General features: G+C 43.7%; 1 protein-coding gene across 1 annotated transcript in view; it reads right to left on the bottom strand.

Annotated features, from left to right (window-relative positions):
• ANO2 (anoctamin 2) overlaps positions 1-20,264 on the bottom strand; it is a 343,971-nt gene that overhangs the window by 15,064 nt on the left and 308,643 nt on the right. Inside the window, exon 20 of the mRNA XM_086714259.1 lies at positions 18,259-18,404. Coding sequence (XP_086570385.1) covers positions 18,259-18,404 — 146 coding nt within the window. The remainder of the gene's footprint in view (positions 1-18,258; positions 18,405-20,264) is intronic.

The following is a 20,264-nucleotide window of genomic DNA, read 5'->3' as shown; positions in this document are numbered from 1 at the left end:
GTCATGGGTGTTTCTCTCTCAGTATCTGCAGGCCCACCAGCCAAGGCTGTCACCCAGGAGCAAAGCTCTGCATTAGGCACAGTGAGAAGACGTGAGAAAAGGAATCTCTCCTTTCCATCACTCTATGTCCAGTCACTAATCCTGATCCTCTAACTCACAGGTTGACCACCTTTCTCAGCAAGCGTCCAGAGAGTAAATATTTTTGTATTTGTAGGCTACATAGTCTTGTCACAATGACTTAACTCTGCCATTGTAGAGTGAAAGCAGCTAGAGACAAAACGTAGACAAATGGGCTTCCAATAAAACTTTATTTACAAAGGCAGTACGTAAACTGAGCTGGATTTGGCCCATGGGACATAGTTTGCCATCCCCTGATGTAACATAAAAAAAATCACCTCCCAAATTTGGCCTCTTCTTTCCATACCCATAGTCCCTGCCTTTATTTAGAAAGTTTATTCATTCATCACACATTTATTGAGAGCTCACTGAGGGTCAGGCACCTTGCCCAGTATTTAAGGAGGCGAAGGTCTGGTCCTACTTTCAGGGAGCTGGGTGTTAAAGCAGAAGAGAGAAATGTACACAAAGATGTGCTGCAAGATTTTATGTGTGCCAAGAGAGCCTCCATATCAAACACCTAAGCTTAGTCCTGAAAGGTGGGCCTGGATTAAAGAGAGCATCCCAAGCCATGGAAGCAGTGTGAGCAAAGGAAAGGAGGCAGCTTGTGCCAATCAGATGGCCATGTGGAGCCCAGCTCCTCATCCCTTCCACCTGGACAATTTCAAGAGCCTCCTAACTGCTTCCCTTGTCACCAGTCTTCCCAGAACCTCCAGCAGTCTGATCCTGTCACTTACCTCCTCCCGAAAATGTCTGCTGGCTCCCTTGTGTTCACTGGGTATAGGCCAAATTACTCATGTTGGGATGCAGGTACCTTATAATCTGCTCCCGACCACCCTCCAGCCCTGTCTCTCAACATCTCCCCCCAGCCATCATGCCTGTGGCTTCTGGCACTGAGCTTCTGCCCCTCCGGATCCTCTCTGATCCTGTCAGGTGCTCCTATACACTTGTGGACAAGCACTCGTTCACCAGCTAGCAATGTCCATGCACCCTCGAGACAGTTCAAATACCATCTCTTTGGAGAAGCCTGCTCCTCCTGCTCTATCCTCGCACCACCACCTTTGTGCCTGCCTCTGTTACGGCCATTGTCATGTACTGTTGTGATTGATCTACTCACATGTCTTCCTTTCCCACTAGACAGGCAAGGGCTCCGTCCAACCCTAGGGGCTCAGCACCCACAGTCCTGAGCCCCAGGAAAACCAGTCTAATAGGACACCCGTACATACCAAGGGCAAGTTATTTACTTTTCTGTGTCTTAGTAACTTCAACTATAAATTGAGGATGATAATACCCACCTAGGTTGTCACAAAGGTAAATGATACTGTACAAATAAAGCGCTTAGAACAATGTCTGGCACCTAATAATTGTTCAGTAATATTACCTGTTATGTGTTTACTCTTGTTGGAATAAATATCAATACTTACAGATGGCTGCCATGTATATTGCACACTTACATGTTAAACAGACACAAACTTTTTTTTAAAAATGTTTATTTATTTATTCTTGATAGAGAGAGAACACAAGCAGGCAAGGAGCCAAAAGAGAGAGAGGGAAACAGAATCTGAAGCAGGCTCCAGGCTCTGAGCTGTCAGCGCAGATCGTGGAACAGGGCTCGAACCCACGAACTGGAGATCATGACCTGAGCTTAAGTAGGACGCTTAACCGACTGAACCACCCAGGTGCCCCTAGACAGACACAAATTTAAGCACTGAGAGTCAGGAGGCCTAACCTCTAGCCCTGGATATGTTTCTCACTAGCCGTATGTCTCTGGGCAATTTACTCTGTTTCAATGGACTTCAGTATCTCCATTGATAAATTCCGAAGAGACTGGCTTAAATTCCTTTCAGGTCTGATTTGTAACGATGCTGTGGTTCTCATTCTCTCAGAGAAGCTTCAAGATTCTAGACTATCCAAATAAAGAATTAAAAACAGGATCCAAACTAAAAAAAATAATAAAAAAAGAAAAAAATAAATGTTCACAGAGGGATATGCCTAAACTCGGTCGAAGTTTCGAGAAAGAGAACATGCGTGGAACTTCACCCAGCACAACTGCTTTTGATTTGGCAGCCTGATCGGACCCACAGTTGTGGTTTATTGCTCTTGCTGATACAAGTCTGTCACTTCCATGGCCCTTGATGCCCAGTGGATTCTCAGCTGGCCCTGGGAGACCGGCAGGTGCCAGTTGGTGGCAAGATGCAGCAGAAGGCTCGGATTTGTTAAGGTTGGGCCCTTGGAAGGATGACTGCCAAGCTGGCTGGCCAAAGGGGTTGGGGTGGTGGGGAGGGAAAGAGAAATCTTCAAAAACAAGCTCTGGGAGCCAGTTCAAAATGCAGGGTCTATGGCATCTTTTAAATCAGGCTTTGCTGAGGAATTCACTTTAGAGTTGGGGGTGGGGGGGGGGCAGAGAGAGTGGAATTAACAAGGAAAGCAAAACAGATGTTAGACTAGTTTTCTAAAACCTGTAAAATGCATGTCTGTATTTAAGTGCATATATATGAACCTGTCTTTATTTATGGACTTCTAAATTGGTCTTCTTGATTCTAATGAGCTCAGTTCTACAGGGCAAATGTTCTTCGTCTTGTAAGTGACTTCCTCTCACAGAACTGTGTAAACTCTCCAAAGCCCCAACAAGGGCCAGGCAAGGAGACTGACAGGAAAAGGAAGGGGCAGGTTACTTCTGAGTGACTATAAATGTAGACAGCCTGCCCTCACCATACTCCTAGCAGGGGCACTACACATCCAGTGTCTTCTGGCTATAGGAAAACAGGACTCTCTACTTACTCTCCTTTCCTTCACGTCATCTCCAGAGGCAGATATGAGACCTCTCCCAGGGGTTGCCCTGACAGTTTGCTTTCTTACCTTCATAAGCTCTCCAGACACACAGGCTCCCTTCGATTTCTCTTCTGTTGGCACAAAGGACTGCCAGTGGCAGCTCAGTGCTATCAGTGCCCATGAATTACCTCAAGTCCATGATATGGTTCTTGTCTTTCTCCTTGCCATGTAAGCCTGTGTGTCCGGCACTGGATAGCCTCAAGGGGTTGGGCTCAGCACAGGCCAGTGTTACCTGGGGTACTTAGGCTGAGAGGAGCCACTCTCTGTAGATGCTCCATTTCTGCAGGTGCTGCCTGCTTGGATGGGGCATACTACACATATCTAGGAATCAACCCAAAGAGGCAGAAACAAATAGGAAGCTTTGGTTTATCTTGGGGAGAAAAAATATATCAAACTATAGCCTTCTAGCATACAAATTCCAAATCCAAGACTTTCTTTTTAGTCAAAGGCCTAACTGCCGTATCAGACGGGTGTCCTTCTGGGTTCACTTCAGAGGACACGATGATACCGGCCTTCACCAACACCAAGATTTGCTTCTAAAAACAGCCAGCCTCCACTGGGAGAAGAACAACGCCAGGAACCCTCAGTGCACTACATAATAGAAGCCAGCTTGGCTTGACCAACAACAGATTAAACCTGGCCAAGCCAATTACGGAGGAATCCATAAGTTGATTTTCAACTAAATCTTTACAAAGCCTGCTGTGAAGTGCTCCAGAAATGCTGAGCTGGAAGCAGAAAGATTGGAAACATTCCGAGGCCCAAACTCCATCAGTTTTCTCATCTCAGTCTCTAGGACCTTTTAAAATAACCACCAGCCCTATACTATCTAGTGCTGGAGACAATTAAAATCTTGGCCTTGGTTACCTGGGCTTAGGTTAAAATAACAAGGAGGAGTGTATTAAATTAAACAAGATGGCTTCCAGCAAGGACATTCCAGGACAATGTGCTTAAAGAAGAAAAATAGTACATTAGGTAGAATAGATTGGCCAGGATTGGTGGAAAAGCTCTTGATGGAACATAGTTTTTACTCATTTATTTAAAATTCTTCAGTGAAAATATCCACCCTCCCCTTACACATGTGCACATGTGTACACACACACACACACACACACACACACAGATCCTTGTCATGGCATTCAAAACCCTTTGTGATCTAACCCTAATTTATTTTTACAGTCACATCTCCTCACCCATACTCTGTGCTCAGCGTTAACACTTAGCTGGTATGCTTGAAGACCAACTTTGCCTGCTTTCCAACCATTTCAAAACCATTTGTACTTCTTCAAACTCACCATGTTTTCCATGTCTCTGAGCCTTCGTACATCTTAATTATCCTTCTCTTCTTGTCTGCTGAATGAATCACCATCTACATTTCAGATCCAACTCACATCTAACCTTCTCTATGGAGACTCTCCTACACCCCAGTCCTACCTCCTCACCCACCTCCTCACTCCATAAAGTCTTGTTCTATTTGTCTGTCTAACTTGCTCCCTAGATGGGAAACCCCTTGAGACTATGGCCATAACTGATTCGTTTCTGAGTCCCCACAATTTTGTGTGGTGCCTATCCCACAACAGATGTTCAGAGATTATTTATTTCATAAATACAAACTTCCCTTTTTTACCAGCTGTAAACACAAAACAGATACAAAAAGAGGCAGCTTCTAAACTGTGGGAATGGAAGTCACTGCACTTAGTGATGGTGAGGTGAGATGGGGCATAAATGCTAACACCTCCACACAGCAGTTTTTAGTGCTATAAACTTGCACAGGGAACTTTGAGGAAAGTGGTGTAAAACCAGTCAGTTAGGAGAGTCTAAATCTAATGAAAATAATTATAGCATTTTCCCCTCAACTCTTGATAGCTTAGTAAAAGCAACACAGTCTGCTTAAGGGGATTAAAACCTGGGGGCTTGAGAATTTTCCCTTTTATGAACCACTAACAAGAAGCAATGCAAGGAAATTATCGAGGGACACACTGATGTGAGCTTGTCTTCTCACTCAGGAAGCAGTTACTAAAAACTACAAACAGCCCATTAACATAAGCGCTTATGTGAAAACACAGTAAGGGTACGTCATCACTGTTGATTTCATCAGCCCCTATTTCAAGGCTGCAACCCAGTGATGCCCCCCTCCTGAGGGCAAGGGAAGCCAACTGTGCTCAGCACTGAGAGTATCTGTTGTAAAAAAGAATTGCAAACGTTGGCTGATGATTAAATAGAAAGAGATGCTGAGAAGGGCGTGAGCTGGTTCCTCAGCCTGGGCCTGTACTGCTTAGGAAAACAGTTAAAAGCCCTGAAAGAATATAAGAAGGTTCTCAATGCCCATCATTCACCATTCATTCACCCATCCAGCAATCATTTATTGAGCACATTCTATACATTGGGCACCATGTTTGTTGCTAGGAAACAAAGATGAACAGATTACTATGTCATCCTTCCAAGAGCTCACAGTATGCAGTGGAGAAGCTGGCCATGAAAACAAATGCTGCTGGTGTCACAGAGTTGAACTCTAATGGCAGCATTAATAGAGCACCAGGGCAGGAATAACTCACATTCACCAGCAGATCCATGAAGGCTTCACAGATTCACAACCACTGGGCTTGACTTGAAGAACAAAGTAAAAGAGGCATTTGAAGGTTGGCTATACGGTTGGTAGTTAAGATCTATCCTGAAAATCCACAGATCCGGGGCGTCTGGGTGGCTCAGTCGGTTAAGCGTCCAACTTCAGCTCAGGTCATGATCTCACGGTTGGTGAGTTCAAGCCCCACATCGGGCTCTGTGCTGACAGCTCAGAGGCTGGAACCTACTTGGATTCTGTGTCTCCCTCTCTCTCTTTGCTCCTTCCCCACTCACACTGTCTCTCTCTCTCTCTCAAAAATAAATAAACATTAAAAAATTGTTCAAAAAAAAGAAAATCCACAGATCCAAGTTTACAAATGAACTACTTAGGAAATAAAGACAGTCAGTGGAATTCCTTTGCAGTATGTATGGAGTCACTTGGGGTTTATACAATGGATCAGGCTCAATTCAGAAACTCTGGAAGTCATAACAGGAAGGAACAGGTTTGAAGCAACAGCTTAAATATTAAGAGTTTACTGCATACAAATCAATGCAACATTGGGACAGATCAGCAAGGCATATTTTCTTTTCTTTGTGATTAAGGGAGACCCAATACCCACTTTGCCCTCCCCCCACACAAATTCTGAAATACTAGTTTCTTCAGATGGGGAAAGAAGATCCAGTGACTTTTGAGAGTCCTGCTCTTCAACAATTCAGAGTCTAGCTATAACAGCAGAACTCTGGGTGATAGTATGATGCAGACCAGTCCATTAGCAGCTCTCTTCCCTCCTTGGGAGCAGAGGCTAGGGTCAAGGGAGCCTTCAGAGATGAAGTGTGCTGACGACCACAGAAAAGGGCAGGAGAATGTGACTCTCAGCCACAGGGGGCTTAAAGGCCTGGACACTATGGTCTTCTGGAAAAAATCTGCCCATTGTTCCCCTTCCATATCCTTTAAGCAAAACTCCAAGCGCTCAGACTTCATGGAGCTTCAACCAACATTTCTTAAACATCTACCATGTGTAGGCACCATGCTCTCTGGTTCATAAAATAATATTTAGTGTCAAGTATTATTATTATTTCCATTTTTCAAGTAAGAAAACTGAGTCTCAGATGAAATAATTTTCCCAGGGCCACATACCTAGCAATTGATGAAGATGGGAAACAAAGATAGTTTCTGATGCCAACATAATTCAATATCCTTTCCTCACACAAAAATGTAAATATTAGGCCCTGTGTCCACTCTCACATCTCTTAGGTTTCCTTTATTGGATCTTCTCCAATCTGATTTCTAATATTCTTGTCAGACAGTGAACCAGCATCTGTGCTGATATTTTCACTCTCCAAAGCACCTTCACTCACATGTCTTGTATGACTGGTGCACTAGAGCTGTCCCTGCTGTTGTCCATGTCATTACTCCTGTCTGGCCTGAATTTGTGCCCCCTCAAAAAACTGACATCAGTGGACCTAGTTCAGCATCTTAAAACAAGAGAGAACTGAGTTGGTGAGATCTACTGATTTATTTCTGATTTTCAAAGAACAGCCTGGTGAATTTCCAATAAATGTTTATTGTGAACAAATGAATGACCTGGCTTACTCATGCTTGTTTACTTTATCCACCTGCAAAATGGGAATGTGAAGGCCGGTTACTTATTCCTTCCTCTCATCCATCCATCCATCCATCCATCCATCCGTCAATCCTCCCATATACCTATTTGGGCCATGGTAACACAGTCAGTGAGGCAGAAGGGCAATGAAACTAGGCATGATTGGAAAGAAGTTCCCAAGCAACAAATGATTAAGAACGTTTTTCCTTTATTCTTTTCCCCTTTCATCTTCCCAAAGGGCTGTAAAAAAGTCAACAAAAGGAACACATAGTGAGGTTTATGGAATTTTAGAAAAAAGGAAGTGACAGAGAAAGGAGGGAGAAACAAATATGCAAACTCTAAGGACCTATTATGGGGCCACAGCTGAGCAACAGAGTTCACTCTGAGCTTCCTGGGTGTTCCAGAAAGAAGAGAAATGATAAAGTGATGGTGTTCTCCATAAGTTTTAACCTTAAAGACTGCCTTCCATTCATTCATTCACTCATTTCATAAATACTGACTGGGCATCTTCTGTTCACCAGAAGCCTTCTGTAGTACACTTAGGGGTATCATATCCAAATATACTCTTGTCTTTTCTCTTAAGTATGTATGGAGAGAGGGACTCCTAGTACAGAAAGTGACAAGCAATGTACACTTCAAAGAGAGAGAGAGAGAGAGAGAGACATGAACTGTGACTCACCCTACTTCCCAGAAATACTGGAATGAGACCCTGGATACTGCCTGAACTGTGTTTAAATGCCATTTGGAGAAGATGGCAGGTGCCTGATTATCCAGTGAGATGACTCAGTTTGTATAAACAGGATGGTTCAGGGAAAGGAATTTCCTGATTCTCTGAGCCATTGCCTCGTAGCACACAATCTTGGAGTTCTGTGACAAAATGATCGAGCTTCAGTGCTAATGCTTGTACAGATACTCTGGAATATTTCATCACTTACAGCTAAGGCACCCCTGGGACTAGTTTTATATATCCAGCCCGTTAGAAACTTGGAAATTACCCAGTGTGGTCTCTATTATCCATGACCAAAGAATATCAGAATATGGAAGGGATCCTGGGTGTCACCAAAGTCACTGCTCTATTGGAAGCTTTCTACTCTTTCTTTAGTAAGGGGCTACCTTTACCTGGTCATTTCCAGGGGAGGATACTCAGGGAGGTATGGAGCCAGCTCTTTCCATTGCTCGTTATTCTCTGTCTCAGTTGCAAGTCACTGAGACTTCGGGCCATTTGTTACAAAGCTTTATCATAGCTGTAGCTGACTATTACATAGAATATTTTGCCTGAAGTATCCAGATGATTAAACAAGTCTACCAATTTGTATGGCCTTAGGAAGCCTGCCTTTGGGAGGATACCATTCCCTAATCATAAGCACTTGAAAATAAGGATTCTTGGCCCCTGGTTGGGGGAAGTCAGGGGTAGATTGTGCCAGCTAAATCAACACAGCCAGAGGGGCTGGAGAGCTCTGATGAACAATGATGTCTGTGGAGTCCAACTGTCACTCTGTCTTCAAGGTCCACACTACAGAATCACCTCTTTCATTCTATATTCCTCTTCTTTCCTTTTCAAACATTCATTGAGGACCTACTGTATGCCAGGCCCGGTGGTTAGGTGCTATGAATGAATAAAACACAAATCCTGACCTCAAGAAGCTCCCTTCACAGTTTCATGAATATGAGCATAGGCCACTGGTCTTCAATTGTATCACTTATTTATCTGATAAACTGGTAATAAACCTGATCGAGAGATTCTTTGGGAACTTATAGAATTAAATTTGGGCCCACGTTCTTATGCCAAAGCTACTCTACACAAGTGGAACTATGGCAAGTAACAGAGAACTAACGTTGCCTGCAGCCTTAAAGCAACTCAGGAATTTTCTCCCATTGGCCCTGAGGAAAACTCCACAATGGGGCTGTGAGGGGCCTGTGGCCAAAAAGCTTTGAAGCCCCATTTTGGGGTTGGGGACAGTGATGATTAATGTCACAGCCTGCTCCTGGGCCAGCATTCTTTCCTCCCCTCAGAGATGGGGGTGGGCGACTACCCTTGAAGTCCTTTTTAGTAAGCTCTTCAGGAAAAGGGTTTGATATTGGAGATTCCCTCGAAAGCTTGCTGTTCCCCTCACAGGTTTCTCCAGCTTAATCCCTCACTCTCAGGTTTCTCTTTGTCTGGGGCTGGCCCATCCCCACCACCAGTGCTGCCCAGAGGTAGTTCCCTACCGCCAGTGCCCCCTCCACAGGCTGACTCTCAGCAACCCCCCCATGCCACCCCCCAACTCCCAGCTTCCCCTTCACCTCATGGCCCCTCCCCCATGCCTGCTGGGCCCCGGTTCCAGTTCAATTTAGAAAAATGTAAATATAATACATCTCTCTCTGCTGCCTCCCTCAACTGATGACGTGCCTCACCATTACAACTGACAGGCTCAGAGTGGGCTCAGCGCACTTCCTGTCTGCATGGGTGGTCCTGGGGATCACGGGGAAGGAAGCCGACAGCTGAGAGCGGGGCCAGGGATCACCATGTCAGGCACACCAGAGGGAGTGGGCAGCTTTGGTTTCACTGCTCTCATTTTTGTTCAAAGCCCAAGACAAGGGCCTTTCTGGAATTAGGAGGTCTAGCCCATTGGGAAGGAAGAAGGATACCTCACCCTACCCCTATTCCTCCGCTAAAGCCCAAGTTCCCATAAGTCCTCATGAAAGTCTCTTACACAATGATCCAGGAAGGGGCTCTGGCTTTCAGTCCCACTAACGGGTCTGTGGGGCAACCTGAGGCAACTTGCATCACTCCCTGGGCCTCTTGGCTTCAAGGTACACTGTCTAAGATGGATATGTGAACTGGGATGTCAGCACTGGAAGAGACCCTGGAGGTTACCTGGTCCAGCGGTTTGAAACTCTTTATTCTTGTCAAGACACTCAGTGAAAAATGATTACGTGCACCATTCACTTCCATTGGGGTGGCCAGGTTTTGTGCATGCTGAAACTTTCTTTGTTCTCTCATTCAAAAATAATCTAGAAATGTGAGAAAGTGAGGGTGATGTTGCCTCTGCTTTACCTTATATTTTTAAACTATATTATCAGTAGGAGCACCTAAGTTGTGATGTATTACACATTTGGTTGTGACTGCAGACCAGTGGGTCAGGTCTCTGCAAGGAAAAACTCACCATCTGGTCTAATTCCCTCTAATGTGAAGGAGGAAAGTGAGGTTCAGAGAGATGATAGGAGGTGCTCAAGGTCACACGTGCGCTTAAAGGCAGAACTGGATTCACATCCACTTCTCACCAGACACCCTGGAAAGTTGGGAAGGAGAGAGATAGCTTGCTCTGTCCTACAGTGATCATCTGAAGAGAAAAGCAGGCTTCATTCTGAAGACAAAGGTGCAGAGAAATCAGAAGCAGTGATATGATCACCACCACCAAAGCTTAATTATCCACAGAGATGGCAGAAACTATCGCCTCCAACAAGGTTTTGACATTTGTGGACTTGGGTCTTCTCTCTAGGAAAGCTTTCCCAGGGCTGCTACCTATGAGCAGCATGGAAGGGTTCATATTACGCCTTCTCTTATTTCCTTGGCTTACTCACTGGAAAGGAGTACATAATAGGCCTGGGCTGGGGGAGGGGAGAAGGCTAAAGCAAAGGGGAGGAGGGGGAGGGGAGACAGGAAAGGAGGAGGAGGGCAGAGAAAGAGAAATAGGGAAAACCCCCAATTCTTGGTAATCCACTCAATGGATTATCAGCCCATTAATACTTGAGAACTGACAGCAGCATTGCTAGAAGTAAGTTGTTTCAGCCTAGATAAGAGAAAGGCAGAGCCAGATAAGTGATACCCTCCTGTTCAGTCACTCCTTTACAGGGTTTTTTGGTGTGTTTTCAGTGCCCATGCTGTGTGCAAGGCCCTGTGGCTCCAGGAACCTACCACCTAGGAAATCAGTTACCAAGAAGTATCAGAGGCATTACTGTCTTAGGAGGCAGCTTGTCTGAAATCCTGGGGTGGGAGTAGGGACAGCTAAAATCCTGAGGAATGGGAGAGGAGGGGAGGGGAAAGAGGAGCAGGAAGGGAGGGGGATGGGAGGGAAGCTGTTTTGGGAAGGAGGTGACAGCAGAGTAAGAAGGCAAAGGGGATTCCAGGGCAGGGAAGAAGGAATGAAATGAAGGCTATGAGTGATAAATTGTCTGTTGGGGTCCATTTTGGCTGGACCCAAGAATATGTAAAAGGGCCTACGGTTAAATACACCGAAACAATGTCCCACGAATGCCTTAGGAAAGATATGGGAACCCTGGAAGTTTTAGAACAATGGATGGCAAGATGAATGCTAACCTTCGTAAGAAGAAACAGGGCAGTGGAGAGATGGCGGTGGTTGTAAGGGGCTGTGTTGAGGGTGTGGCAGGAAAAAAACTACTAGGTGTAGGAGATTAAGAGGCTGAGCAGAAGCAGCAGCCTCCAGAGATATCCCAGAGGAAAGATGGGAGCCTGGATGGGAGGTGTCTGGAGACAGAAGAGTGAATGAGCAGCGATGTTGAGATTTCTCAGCTAGGGGCCTGGAGGGAGGGGGAACCATACGAGTGGTTGGGAAGGCAGGAAATGGTCACACAGGAGCTGAGTCTCTGGACAGAAGAGCTGAGAAATGTCTCCCCTGGGATAGATTCTCCTCCTGGCCCGTCTGTTGTCTCAAAACAAGCCTGAGGTAGTGGGTGGGAGATGAGTCTCTTGTTTCTAGGCCAGAGTTTGTTCTGCCTCAGTACATGGGTTCCAAACCCAAGGAAGTTTGGTCAGTTGGCAATTACGAGCCGGAACAAAGAAGAGAATGGATAATTCTCTGTAATACACCTCTGCTCCATCAAATGGAAGCTTGAAAGGGCTAGCCTCTCTGAAGAAAGCACAGTCAGCTGCAGTGTGTGTGTGTGTGTGTGTGTGTGTGTGTGTGTGTGTGTGACAACAAGGCCCTTTCATGTAACCTTCTGCCCCTGTCACTCTGCCGCTAGACCCTGAGGTCCTGGGGGGCCCGGGGCCCACTTACTGCCTCTGTGCCCCCAGTGCCTGGCACAGGTCCTGGAGCAGCAATGCTCCTGGGGACAGCCGAGGAGGGGGCACCGAAGAGGGAAGACGTGAAATCTGAGTTGAGCTTAAATCCAAGTCTGAGGGAGAGCATTCCACTCTGTCCATTTTGGCTAATGACTTGATCCCTGAAGGCAAAGGAACAAATTAAAGCCAGAAGTGACTTTTCTTTAAGGGAAGCCCTGATAATAAACGTGGTTCACTTTGGTCTTGGGAGATGAAAATTGCTGCATATAAAAAATATATATAAATATGTTCACGGTGAAAAGGGAGGCCAGCCCAAATATCATGGGATAGAAAGAAGCGGGGCCTCTATTTCTCTGCCACTGAAGGAAGGGAGCTAAAGTGCCATTCATTCAAGACACATTTTATTGAGGTCTTACTTACTACATTCCAGGAATTGTGCCAAGTGGTGAGACTAGGGAGGGATAAGGGGGCCCCTGCCCCCACAAACTCACATTTTTTCCTCTACCAAAGCAGGTGTAGGAGAAGAGAGGAGCCATTGATGGAAGAAACTGCTTCCAAGAGACAGGTTAGAGCTTGAGCAACTCAGCAAGAACTTGCTGCAGGCAGGTGAACTAGCACAGGCAAACCCAGCCCTGGTGGTGGCAGATAAGCAGGTGCGCATGTGCAGAGCCAGCGCGAGGAGCGCGAGGATGCTCTTACAAGCTATACGTGCAGGACACTGGAACTTTCACTTAAGGGAACTCTATCACGTTGAAGGATTTGACATACAAAAGAGAACATGCTCTGGACTGTACCTTAGCAAAGCCATTTTAAAAAGGAAATGGGAAAGAGGGAAAAAGGAGGCAGGGGACAAGTTAGGACGCATTTGGAGTCATGCAAAGGAGGTGGGTACTTGCCATTATAATATAAGTAAGTCAAGGAGATGAAAAGTACAGCATAGGGAACACAGTCAATAATAAAAAAAGAAGTGGAAGAAGAAGAAAAAGGAGGAAGGGCAAGGGCTTGAGTGGGGATGCAAAATTCTTGGCAGAGGCAAAGCCAGTGAGGGAAGGAGCCATGAATATAAAAGGCCCTGGATCATACTGATCCTCTCCTCAGCAGGCGTTGATGCGAAGCCAGACAGGAATCTTGGAGAAGAAGACAAGGTCTGTGCCAATGCAGTGATGCTCCTTCTGAACCCAGAAGTTCAAGTCTGCAATTTCAGGAGGGCACTGCAATCTTTGGGACCTACCCCATGCGTTTCCACCTGCTGGATGACTCTTACAAGTCTTGGTGGACAGCCCTTGGCCCTCCAAAGTCACGACCTGGCCTTCACTCCAAATGAATGAGTAAGTAAATATCCAAGCTCAATGCACCTCCCTTTCTACTAAAGTTTGACAGGATGTAAACTCATGACCAAGAAAAATGAGGTTTCCTCTAACAACTATGTGAACGACAGAAAAAATTCATTTTGTCACCCACATTAACGGCCTAGGGGATAGGCCTATTTAAGAAGCTGAAGGAAGGCTCTAGGGGGATAATTGAATTCCTGAGTCAGGAAGACAATAGTGATTATTTTTTAGAAGACTGGAGGAACAAAAGTTTGCGGGTTTTAGATAAACAGATGACAAAAGGAGCCCATTTGCAATACCAGACTTGACAAGGAGAACCCTAAGGGCTTAGATTCTCTGAAAAGACAAACATCTTGGAGTGTTTACCTCTCAGACTTCTGAGTGTGATTTTTAGATTTGCCTTGGAGTCTGGTACCCACAGTCTTTCAACATTACTGCCCAACCCTATACTAATGGGTCAATACATTGAGGGCTCACTACATTGAGGGCTTTAAGTTGTTTTTAGTCAATTCCTAGATTAAAGGGAAAGAAATTGGACTCTTGACAAGAACAGTGGCAGCTCATATCCATAGACAGCCTAAGTGGACCAAGCACTGTTTTTTAACTATGTTTTATATTCATTACCTACTTCTCAGAACCATCCTGTAAGGTAGGTGCTATTATCATCAAATCTACTTTCCAGATGGGGAAACTGAGCCTGGCTGACTTTATACATCAGCCCAGAGTCATGTAACTAGCCATAGCAGGCCTGGGACTGGAAGCCTGGTGGTTTGACTCCAGAGCCCACCCCTACCCTCACTTAGCCTATGTTGCTAAATGGTGTAATGTTTGGTAAAGTTTAGTCTGCAGTCCATCTTTGATTGTACATGGGAACAAATATTCTCTTCACAAGGGTCAAGAGTATATTCCAGAGACAAAAGGAATAAAAGGACTCTAAGTCAGAAACATAGCTCTTGCACCTATATAAACTATGAAATAAAATAATCACATCTTTGAAGTGGCTGACAGCTTGGCAAAATGGCCTAAAGAATGCTGGGAGTGAGTTTCTGTGGAACCCAGCTTGGAAAACCCATGTGTGATTCGTGCTTCCTCCTCTAGAGAAGCCTGAATCAGTATCAACTGCATTGTTGACTGAATCAATATCATCCTGAACTGTTGAAGGCTCTGTTCTGGTTTCCAAACTTGTTCCTCCCTTTATATGTTTAATACATATCTGATGAATGAAATAATGAATGAATGAGTGAATGAGTGCACCTGTGTTTCTTCTTCCTTCCTTAGTCTTTCTTACTACCTCCCTTCCACACTTGCTGCCTATCTCCTCAAGGGAAACAGAGTCACAGCACTGGCTAAGATTTTACAACTGCTCCCTACAGCCTGATGTGAAACGCAAATTTGTCTCATCTTCAGACAAATTAATGCACCAGGTCTTTATCTAAGCCCTATCTGCCCCAAAACCACCATTTGCTATGTCAATACTTACTCGTGGCCAGGAGACTCTTTGAACTTGCGAGTCCTTTTCCTTGGAATGCTCTCCCTTACTCTTATCATTAATATGTAGACTGTCAGAACCAGAAGGGACCTCAGGAATCAAGCCCAACCTCCTACCTACAGCTGGAAATCGCTTCAAAACATCCTTGACCCACCCACAATCAACCAAGCCCCGCTTTGAAAATGATCCTTCATTTGCCACTTAAAGTTGTTAAAAGCTTACCTCTGTTAAGAAAACTTCCCTCACTAATTAAGAAATCATTCATTCATTTACTCATATTTGTTTATCAGACACACTGAGTGTCTGTTATATGCCAGGAAATGTGCTGGGTCATGGAGGCCATGAAGATGAATAAGCCATGATTCCTACACACTGTTCTTTAGAATCTAATAGTCTGGGTCTGCAGAACAGATATGTGACCAGTATTACCATAATTCTGGAAGATACACCATCAGTGTGTGTACCTATATGTAATGGGACAGAAAGGCAAATAATTAATGATTCCTCTCAGGAGGAATGGGGCTTGATCTAGGGAGACTTCACAGGGAAAGCACCATGAAAAGCTAACTTTTGAAGGAGGAGAAGTCTGGAATATTCAAATCAACAAAGTGGAATGAGGTGGCTACAGGGGGCTGAGCATCTCAAACTTACTGTGCACTGATAATTCCTTCATATCACATTACTTCAGGCTACTAAATAATTTGTATTCACTGGAAGAGTATTTTGTACACTGCCTGTGGCTCGGTGAATTGGTCTAATCCTTTTAGAAAGCAATACATAAAATAAATAAATAAATCAAGAACTATACAATGGCCGTAACTTAGATCTAGTAATCACATCTGTGGGACTCTACCTTAAGGAAATCATTAGCAAATATGGAAAGGATTATATGCATGGAGATAATATATATTAGATTACCAAAATAGGGGAAGAATCAGAAAGTGAGTCTCCAATGTGTTTCACTGGAAAATCAGCAAATGAACTACAGTACATTTATTAGAGGGGGTCATTTATTATGCAGCTCTTAGTTTTGGATATTATATGACAACTTGGAAATATTTATTCATCTAATGCTAACTGGAAAACAGCAACAAATGTGTGTATGTGATCACAACTTTATTTTAAAAATCATATACATAACAAAAAGGGTCTAAGAAGAAATGGCACCAAAATGCTAGTAAACATTGGGCTGAAATGAGGTAAGTCTGGGAGACATGTTCCCTTCTTTTTTCTATTTTCAAGCCTTCTGTTATATGGTTGTTTTGTTCCCTTATAACCTGTAAGGAGTTTTGTGTGGGCGCGCACGCGCGTGTGTGTGGGTGTGCGTTTTGTTTAATCTACAGAATGAATTTCACTCTCTACAATCGTGGTATAAACTTCTTCCAGAAGCCACTAAATCTTCTAGTTCTCGCTGTTTTTTCCCCTCTTCTCATTACTTTGTAAAGTGCCCACGTCTGAACACATAGTGGATGTCCATTCAGTGATAAGGTGGCTGACAAAGTTCAGCCTATATCCCTGCACGTGGCTTTCCTAGGGTTCAAGACCATTAAGAGAATCAGCAATACTTGACAAACCCGGCTTTTATATGTGTTAGATGTTCTTCTAAGCACTTTTCAGATACTAATTCATTAAATACAACAATCCTATGAGGTAGATATTATTATTAATATCTTTTTTTTTTTTTTACAGCTAAAGCAAACTGACACACACAAAAAGTTAGCCACTTTCCCAAAACTGTCCAAATACTTGGGTCACAGAGCCAGGATTTGAACCCAGAGAGTAGAGCTCAAGTGTCTCTGCTCTTAAGGATTCAAAAGAGGAACTTTGAAAGAGCCAGCTATCTAGACAGACAGGTAGACAGGCCAGGAAGACCTACATGGATAGCTGGGTGGTGGGGTAGGGGAGTAATGTTGGAGGGTGGGGGTTGGGAGCCATATTTAATGTAAGCCCCTTCCCAAATGGAAGCCTCAGCTTCTGGCAGCAATTTCTGTCTGATAGGATGGCAGACATTGAGTGGCATCTGGAGTATGAGTGATCACCTCTGTGTAAAAACCTGGCTCAGTGCTGGAGAGGGATCAGAGATAGTACTTAGATAAAGGAAAAAGCATAAGGGAGCTACATATTTCCATAAACTGTGTCTTGATATTTTCCTACCCTATAGCTCCCAAAGCAGATATAACTGTTTCTCTTCTGATAAGTTTGTTTAGATTATAAAGTACAAATTTTTCCTGGAATTTTAGATACCTCAGAACTAGAACAGACATTTTATGGCCATCTAATCTAGACCCTGTCCATCCCTCTACCCTTAACATACATACACACATTCTTATAAACAGAAGAGGAGAAATATCCACTAGAAATAACAAGCAAGGGACCCAGTGCACAGAAAGGTATCTGTGACCCCCCTATTGCGAGTGATTAACCAAAGGAGGCAGGAGCCATTATGCAAACACAATGACAGGTCCAATGACAAAGTTCCAAGTGATTCTTCTGATGGGTCCCACTGATGTTTCTTCATATACATTCTGGATTGAATAAATGTTTAGATGATATGGCTGACCTCTTGGTCCTATGTTTTTAATTCATTAGTTTCAAATCTTATGAAGAGGCTTCTCAAATATCTACCCCAGTGAAAGGTCAGGATTATTCACAAGAAACCAAGAGTCTGAAGGCAGCTTATCTAAGTTGGGACATTTATCATGGAGATTTCATGGCTTCCAAACCACATCTGAAATGACTGTGTTCTACCAGCCTGTACTACCCGCACTCCTACTTTCAAGCCTTATCCAAGAACAAGGAGAGGCTCTCTCACTGGAAATATACCTCTCATCCCCTACACAAAACATCCCAACTTTTTAAGAGAAAATCTGACATGTTACCCAGCCCCACTTGAGTAGAGTAGGGGACTCTTCTATATTCTCCACGTTAAAGATGCTATATGTCCTTACTCTTCCTAATGACAATCTATTCTTAAATTTCAGACTTCACTATTTCCTTTTCAGCTTTATCAATGCCAGAAACCATGGCAAAATACCTGAGACCAAACTTCTCATATCATAGATGAGGAGAGGAAGCCCAAGAAGAAAAGGATATTACCCTAGTGTCAAGGTGGTGACAGAGTTGCTCTCGGTTCTCATTCCAGGACTCCTTTTGCCCTACCCTCCCTCAACTTCCATGTGGCACTGAAGGTGACACTGTGTAGCCATGAAGCCCAGGAGGAAGCAGAGACTGCCCCAGTCATTTCCCTACCCTCTTCCCTAGCCCTTTTTGCAGACCCCTTGTGTGAACCTGTCCCCAGTAAAAGGAAAGATAATAGGATCTTACTCATCTCCATGTACTCTGGAGTCAGTCCAGTGTATGGCTCCAAGCTGTAGTCTAGGTCCCACTGCTCTGGATGCTTTGAGTGGGCAGAGTCAGTTTCTCCAGGTTCTGTCTCATCTTTCAGCTTCCGAAATAGTTTCTTTAGTTTCCTGGAAAAGAAATGGACCAGTCACTAAAAGCCTTTGGAAGACAGAGTTAGTTATACAGACAGAAGGAGGAGAAAAACTAAGGCTTTTTGACACTGCAGTTATCTCTGCTCCAAGGACACACAGAAGGACACTAAAAAGACTACTTTTCTCTTAAAGACAACCTGGGGTTTTTCAACAGGATAAGGAAAGGTTCCCCCCAAAAAGGGTCAGGTTTCTTCAAAACCAAAGAAACTGAATTCTTCCTACTGTTTGATGAGCAGCAAAAGAGTTGGCCCTTCTTGCCAAATGCTGAGATCATCCTATTGTCTAACAGGTGATCTATCCACCCTCTTCATGGGGAAGAGAGGATGCCCAGAAAGTACTAGAAAGATGTTTTCCTCCAAGCTCAAACATTTTCAGGTCTTAATAACATAAACAGTACCATATTTTTCATTAAATCCAAACTAAATGTTGTCAACTACTCTTATGGGTTGAAGTGAGTCCCCCAAGATTCACCTGTTGAAGCACTAATCCCAGATGTGCCTGCATTTGACTACAGGGCTTTTAGTAGGTAATTAAGATTAAGTGAGGTCATAAAGCTGGGGTATTAATCCAATAGGACTGGTAGCTTTATAAGAAAAGGAAGAGACAGTGATCTTTCTCTCTCCACCATGTGAGGAAGGACACAGTAAGAAGATGGTTATTGCAAGCCAAGAAGAGGGCCCTCATTAGAAACCAAACTCTACCAATTCTTGATCTTCGACTTTCCAGCATCCAGAACTGTGAGAAATAAATTCCTGTTGTTTATGCCACCCAGTCTATGATATTTTGTTATGGAAGCCCAAGGAGACTAAGTCAACCAAGATAATAATGGCCCAGCCTCTCAGTGCTTGGATGAGAATTGAGTGAAACAATGTCTATATGATCCTTAGCATAATATCTGGACATAGTAAGCATTCAATAGGTAATTAATATTTTTATTTTTAATATTAAATGCTAAAATATGCCTGAGGATATGGTCTTTTCATACTTCCCATTAATGCACAATCATAGGGAATGAAATTAGGTAAAGGAACAAGGTGCCAATTCTGCTAATCAATCTAAGAGAAAGTTTCTAGGAGATAGTTGGGAGGAGAATTAATAGCAGAACAGTCAGAATCATGGACGTGAAAAGTTAAAGGGATTTTGAAGTCCATGCTCTATTCAATGCAGGAATTCCCCCCACATTCCCTACACAAGATGATTTAACCCCTGTGTTTCCAGAAGAACATTCTCAATATCATTAGGTATAGCATTCCATTGTTAGAAAGTGCTTCTCACAGTTAGTGGAAATCTAATGGTTCAAAACAATGTTTTGATCAGTGTCTTGTCTACTACCATTTGTCATCAAGAAGATGTAGTATAGTAGTGTAGTGTAGTGGGTAGAAGTCTGATCTTTGATGTCAGAAAATAATTGTTTAAAACCCAGTTTCACAACTCACCAGCTATATTTTTTTGGTCAAGCTATTAAAACTCCGTAAGATTTAATTTTCTTATCTATGAGAAAATAAATATCAGATACCCCATAGGGTCAGTTAAGGAGATAATCTCTGTAACATGCTTAGCTTAGGGCTTGGTACATGCTAAGAGCTCAATAAGTATATTTATCCTTGTCCCTTTCATCACCGTCATCATTATCACCATCACCATCACAGAAGGATTTAAAGAATGAGTTGAGATCCACAGAAGCCACAGTAAAATACAGTATTTCATAATAAAAGAGCAAGCAAGAATTCTGTGATAATAAGAAATTGAGAAAAATCTAGGTGAAGCCTAAAGATTCTGAAGCCAAATAGTTTGGACTGGCTGAGACCCTGTCTGTAGGTCAGGGCAAAAGGAGAA

The sequence above is a fragment of the Puma concolor genome, chromosome B4 (genome assembly GCF_028749965.1).
Source record: "Puma concolor isolate L17-30 chromosome B4, mPumCon1.1.hap2, whole genome shotgun sequence".
NCBI classification, from domain to species: domain Eukaryota; kingdom Metazoa; phylum Chordata; class Mammalia; order Carnivora; family Felidae; genus Puma; species Puma concolor.
The sequence above is the reverse complement of the archived record's forward strand: the minus strand, read 5'-3'. Positions and strand labels throughout refer to the sequence as shown.